This window comes from Mastomys coucha, unplaced genomic scaffold (assembly GCF_008632895.1).
Source record: "Mastomys coucha isolate ucsf_1 unplaced genomic scaffold, UCSF_Mcou_1 pScaffold8, whole genome shotgun sequence".
NCBI classification, from domain to species: domain Eukaryota; kingdom Metazoa; phylum Chordata; class Mammalia; order Rodentia; family Muridae; genus Mastomys; species Mastomys coucha.
In genome coordinates, this window is record NW_022196914.1 from 53,168,830 (window position 1) to 53,175,136 (window position 6,307).

At 44.8% G+C, this 6,307-nt stretch overlaps 1 protein-coding gene across 2 annotated transcripts in view; it reads left to right on the plus strand.

Moving 5' to 3' along the window:
• Positions 1-4,614, plus strand: part of Serinc5 (serine incorporator 5) — a 104,328-nt gene extending 99,714 nt beyond the window's left edge. For both annotated transcript variants that reach the window (XM_031360738.1, XM_031360739.1), the window contains exon 12: positions 636-4,614. In XM_031360738.1, the coding sequence (XP_031216598.1) occupies positions 636-780 (145 nt within the window). In that variant the 3' untranslated portion in view covers positions 781-4,614. The remainder of the gene's footprint in view (positions 1-635) is intronic.
• The last annotated feature ends 1,693 nt before the right edge of the window (positions 4,615-6,307 follow it).

Here is a 6,307-nt window from a genome sequence, read left to right on the forward strand (position 1 = left end):
AAGAGATAGCAAAGTGTGCTACTTCCACACAGTAAGATATGATTTATCAATAAGAAGGAGTGATGTACAGTGGAGTATCCCCAATCCAGAAACCCCAAAATGTTCTCAGACCTGACAAGACATGGAAAGGTTACCATTTCCAATTTTGGATTTTTTCACATGATAACATCTATGTAAATACTCCAGAGTAGAAAAACTCTTCAAATTTGATCCCAGGCTTCTCAGCCAAGGGACACCCTTCAGTCCTGGTACATATATACGTGTCCTTTGGAAGCAACACAGTATGTTTAAGAGCCAATCATGAGAGACTATGTGACTACATTTATATGAATTGGCCTAAAAAAGACAAATCCTATAGACAGGACGTAGGTCAATGAATGCAGGGTGATGGAGGACAGTGGGAAGGGGAGGACAGCTAGGGATGCAGGATGTCTGGGAGGAGGAGGATGTTCTAAAACTGACTGTAGCAGCGATTCCACAAGCCTGCAAGTGTTGGAAAATCCAGCAAATGATACATTTTAAATGTATATGAGTTAGAACTTCATTAATTGCTAAGATAGAAAGTTGAAGTCTGCCGGGGGCCAGCAAATCCTTGTTATCATTGTGTTCTTACTCCACTGTCTGTTTCTCAACAGCTACGAAAATGCCACCATTGAGACCTTCTTCTCAGGCTGGTCCGTGTTCTGGGTCAAGATGGCCTCCTGCTGGATGTGTGTGTTGCTGTACCTGTGGACCCTGGTGGCCCCTCTCTGCTGTCCCTCCAGGCAGTTCTCTGTGTGAGGATGTCCAAGTGCCCCATGGCTCAGCAGGCCTGTGCCCACTCTAGAGGGCTGCCCTTTGAACGTGTGCACCAGGGGTTTAAGCAGCAACTGGTGCCCTGTGAAAAGCTGATATCCCTGCCTAGCTTACGTAGGTCTGACAAAGCTTTCAGGAAACACACAAAATCTCCTGATGAGCTTCTTTGTGGTAAAATCCAAAAGGAAACTGCCAGTTTGATCTACAGGAATTGGAATCTTTAGCCAAGCTGGTAGGTGCAATTATCTCTTTCTGCCTTACCCAAGAATTAGCTGAAGTTTGTTTCTGTTCTTCCTGGGTGTGTTTTAACCAGGGCAGAACTTGAGGCGCAACATCCATCACAGGGATGAACATGGCCTTGTATGGCCTGTCACTCTCATCTGTGGCATAAAGAAGCAACAACAGAAACACTGAGTCCTCAGCCTAGGGTGGGCCTTGACCTCTGTCACTCACCTTTGCCTGCCTCCCGGAGCCCTCACCGCTCCCTGTTCATGCAGAGTACCGAGGGAGCCCCTCCTTTGAGTCCACCCTCAACTTCTGCACATCCCTGCCCCCAGCATTTTCTATTGAGGTCATGATGCTGGGAGTCATGGCCTTCCTGTCCTCTCTGCCCTTGGCAGAAGTCCTTCATTCTTGTCTAGGGTAGTGTTTGTAATGTTTAAAGCACAATTTATTCTCACCTTCATGGGACGCTCCCATGTGTTTTCCCTACCCAAACCAAGTCACTGCAGTAATCCTGCGCTTATTTATGGTAGTGTTCATGTGACTGTAAAACAAGGTGCATGTTGTCGTCTTTGCCCAGGCAGTGGAGGATTACAGTTCTCACTTGTATGTGTCATTAACAGTAATGCTTTAAGGATCTTAACAAAAAAAACGTTGCTGCTTCACTGCAGCCTGCCACACCCCTCTGAGTGTTAAGGTCAGCCCCCCTGAGTCTCCCCCACCATGTGGCCTTCCTCACTAACAGTGTGCCCTCAATGTTAAAAGCATGGTTTCCTTGAAGTAGAGAAGGGCTGGGGTGAGGATCCCAGGCAGCTTCTAACAGAGCTGGCCAGACAAGCTGTGGAAGTGTGGAATTAGTCAGTGGTTGGGGGCATCTCACAAGACTTCGATTACATCCACCCAAATTCCCAGATATGCTTTTGGAAAGCAGTGCTCACAGGAGTGCATTTTAGTGCCAATGTTCTTGATGAGGGAGGAGATTTCCCCAGTGCCTATCTGAACAAGTCAGACAGAATTGGGACCCACCTAAGCCTGATTCTCACTTGCCAAAATGTCAGACTCTTCATTTCTACTCAGTACTGGGCCCTCCTGCTAAAAGGACCCAGGGAAAAGAAATAGTGGTAAATTCTTTGGAGAGCTTGCCTGATTTACAGTATTTGAGATCCTGTCTTAAAAGGTACACAGATGAGGACACCTTGTCTGAAAACTTCATCATGATCCTTGTATTGATAGGTCAGGACCTCTCAGCAGTTCAGAGACAGGAGAATCACCAAAAGCATAGCTATACACCAGCCCTAAACAAGCCTAGTTAATCCAGTAGGAATGAGGGCCTCATCAACTGGGAATGCTTCAGAAAGTGAGCCTGCTGTGCCTGAGGGAGGTGCTCCGAAGGAGGCAGAGGGGAACTCAGGGGCTGGCTGGAGCAGGATTGTTTTGCTAAGGTTGCCTCTGCTGAGACTGGCAGCCAGGTGTGGTGACTTTTGAACTGGTCCTCATACCAGGTCATGGCCAGAATGACAAGGCCACACATTCCTGGGCTGGCCTTTGTTGCCCCCTTTTCCCTCTCTGGAAAGCAGCTCAAGGAAACCCAGACAGTAGCAGTGGCAGCCCCTGTGACTTCCCTGTGAACCAAGCAAGCCCCACTCACTTTCCAGCTGCCTAAGGCTTGGTTGAGTGCATGCCCTGCCCTTCAGAAGTTAGGTCTCACACAGGAGGAAGAGCTGGCCACTCCCTTCTTTACTCTCAGCTGATGGTATAGATGGATGGTCAGAATTGAGATGAAGGGTTTCTAAGAAAGATATACATACGAATTGAACCTTTAATCTCAGCCGAAGTGAGGGAATCTCTGTGGTTTCTAGGCCAGCTAGACTCTATTTCAAAACAAGAAGTTAGCTTTTGTGATCAGCTATGAGAAACTATTCAGGTAGAAGCCTGTTTGTGAGCTTAAGAACGCTATTGTTTGTGAGACTTGAGAAAACTGGAAAGTGTGCCATTGTTCTGAGATAACAATAGCAATGTTAGCTTGCTTGATCCTTTGGTAGCTTTTAAAGATAACAGACCTTTGCTTTGAGCAGTACCTGAGCAGGACTATAAAGATGCATGCTTTGAAGCTGCCCATCTGACCCTTAGCCATGGCAGCCCTGGAGGCAGAGTTTTAGAAATCATATGTGTTCTCTTCCTCTCGTTATTATGAGTAAAACATTAGTTATGCCAGAGAGGGATTCTCCTGGGAGTCTCGTTCACACGTGATGCCTGCTTCCCATGCCATTGCTGAGTCAAGCTTTGGTGGTGCTGGATAGCTGATCTGGGTTTTCTTGGGAAGTCAGCAGATAAACTGTTCTTCAGAGGTTTGGGGAAGTTTTATATAGTGGGTGAAATGTGGTGTGGAAAGAGTTGGGGGTGGCATGGAGTATTGGGATTTGGGGTTCCGAACCCCATAAGGAGTGGCCAGTAGGAGACGGTACCCTGTCTCCAATTCCACGGTGACTTCACTCCAGTGTTAATTCCCCCTTCCCAAATTGTCACCCTCTGCCTTTATCCAATGATGTACTCATGCCGTCTTGGTGCTTCATGTTACCCTGGGAAGAGCTTCAGAGCCTGTACTTAAACTTCCTGGGCTTCTCTTCTTCATTGCCTTTCTAACCAGTGGCTCTTTTTCGTGTGCCGAAACATAAACCAATGCACATCCCACATACTGCCAAGTGAAAAAGGGCTTCCTAAGGAAGATGGGCACCAGGGAGGACCCTGGGCCTCCTCCTCGGACATGAGCTTGCCACCTGATCATGGACGCTCAAGGTTTCTTCTGTGACTTACTCACTAGAAAACATTTTCATTTCCTGTAGAGATGAGCTCTCTGGCATTGTGGTGACTTCAGAGGGCTTTAGCTCGTTCTCATTTTCTGTTTTCCATCACTGAAGCATTCACAGAGACAGTTATTTTGAAAGGCCGAAATACTTGGCTTTTACCAAAGAGGTATCTTTGATTTTGTTTTAATTGGGCAAGGGCAGAGCTGGAATGCATTCGCCCAATTGACTTTGAGAAGTTTAACCACATTCATGTGAGGCAAATGATAGAAGTCTTTAAGGTAATCCTTTGGGATCCTGGGGAATTCTCTCAGGTAAAGAAAGATTACAGCAGATGAGTAATATATGTCTTGAGAGCTATTTATAAAAATTGTAAGAGGATCATTTTGTTTCCATTTATTAAAGATTTAAACTTTTTTACTTTGCAAAGAAAAAAACTACAAACATTTTTATAGTCATAACTGTTAATTTTTTAAAAAAGTTTTTTTTTTTGGAAACAATTAGCTGTAGCCAAATTTTATGGTTACATTTTTGCTATAGTGGAGTTTGAATGCAATCTGTGTGGTAAGTCTACTGTTTGTTTATAAAGGTCTCTGACATGGTTAGATTTTGCTACCTTTTAAAATAGTTATTTTCCCCCATTAGCCACAAAGCCAATTATGGATTGGATTTGTATTTGTGTTTTTCAATGCCAATTTTTCTATGAAGCACCTGAAATTGACTGGCCTTTTCCTATGTAGAAAACGAAACCGTGTTAACTCTGTACTTTAATAAAATGTAAACTTGAAAACTATGTTGTTTGTTTTCTATTAGACACCTGACTAAAGCCTCCAGTTAGCCTTTGCCAGAGTTAGTGCCTTCTTATGTCAACCAGAGTTTGAACGTCTTGGCAACTATGCTGACGGCTTGTAATTGACAAATAAAAATGGATGATTTATGGTATCCTATCTCAGGTATTGAACTATAAATAGAATGGCTAAATCAAGCTAATTAACATGTATCACTTTGTATTTATGGTGAGAGCACACAGTCTACTCTTGTAGCAATTTAAAATGCGCTGCTAAATGCACTTACCATGTTTTACAGCACTTCTCTTGAACACAATTCTTAATTTAGCTGAAATTCTGAGTTCTCCAACATGACTCCAACGTCCTTGGTAACCAGCCTTACAATCCGATTCTGTGTTGGCCTTGTTTGTTGTTTGTGTTTCAAGTGCTACAAGTTGAACACAGAGCTTCACACATAGTAGGCTGGAACAATACCACTGAGCTACAGCCTTGACACCTTTTGCTTTTTAAGGCAAATTTCACTATAACCTGATGTTACTAAAATTCATTGTTAGGGGACCATAAACATCTACGCCTTCTCCAAAGGCCCCAGCCACGAACAGACATGATTGTGCTAAAGTTCATTCTAGGGAGCCAATTAGTTTCTGCTTCTTTATGAAGAGCATTGGTGAGTGGTTACTTATCGAGATGTGGATGTTCCTTCCTTCAACAGGACACACCTGGAAAGCCTTTGCCCAGCAAGGGTAAGGACATCCCCATGGCCAAATAGATGGTGCCCCCTTCCTGTAGTCTTCCTTCTCACACACACACACACACACACACACACACACACACACACACACACACCTCCTCGAAAGACCACACACAATTAAGGCAGAGTACTGGATGCTCAGATAAGGGTCTTATGGCCCTCTCCATCCCTCCGTAATGGGGAGTAAACAGTCAGCAAGCCCTGCTGTGACAATCTTTAGAAAGCAAGCGATGCCACTGAACTGCCCAAGATGGTGGTTGCTTGGCTTGGACGACAGTCAACACTTGGGTGGCCTGATTACACCTGCACTGTTTTACTTATCTCTGTTCTACAAGGTCATTCAAGTCACTTCCTGTTGCAAGAGTCCCTTCATTTTAAAGGCTGAATAGCATTCCATTGCGTGTACATCACATTTTCTTTGTGTATTCTTTTCTCGTCAGAGGAGAGTAGCAAGATCATCTTGTAAAACACTGAGATGTCTTTAGCAGCTATCTTGGGAAGTGCAATTCATCACATGCTCTTAAGGATTACTGTCTCATTCAAAGGAGGAGCCGGAGTCTGTGCAGGGGTCTGTTAAACACCCCCTTCCCCTGCATGATCTGCTGTCATTGCTTCAGTCACCCTGCACACCCCTGTCACTCTCCCCATGGCCAGTCTGTTCCAGCACCCTTCGATCCTGGCTGCTCAAGGTCCTCAGATGTATACCCCTTCTCTTCCCAGACGACTCCTTGCATTGCATTCAGTGTTCTCCCCACCACCCTACCCCCTGCTTTGTCATTTTACATAGAACCCATTGCCTTCTGTCTTGGTGGTTTTTCTATTGCTATAGCAAAACCCTGTGACAGAGAGAAACACCTTATAAAAGAAAGTGCTTAATTGGGTGTATGTTTCCCAAGGGTTAGGGCTCATGATGGTGGAGCTAAGGCATGGAAACAGGAAGAGCTGAG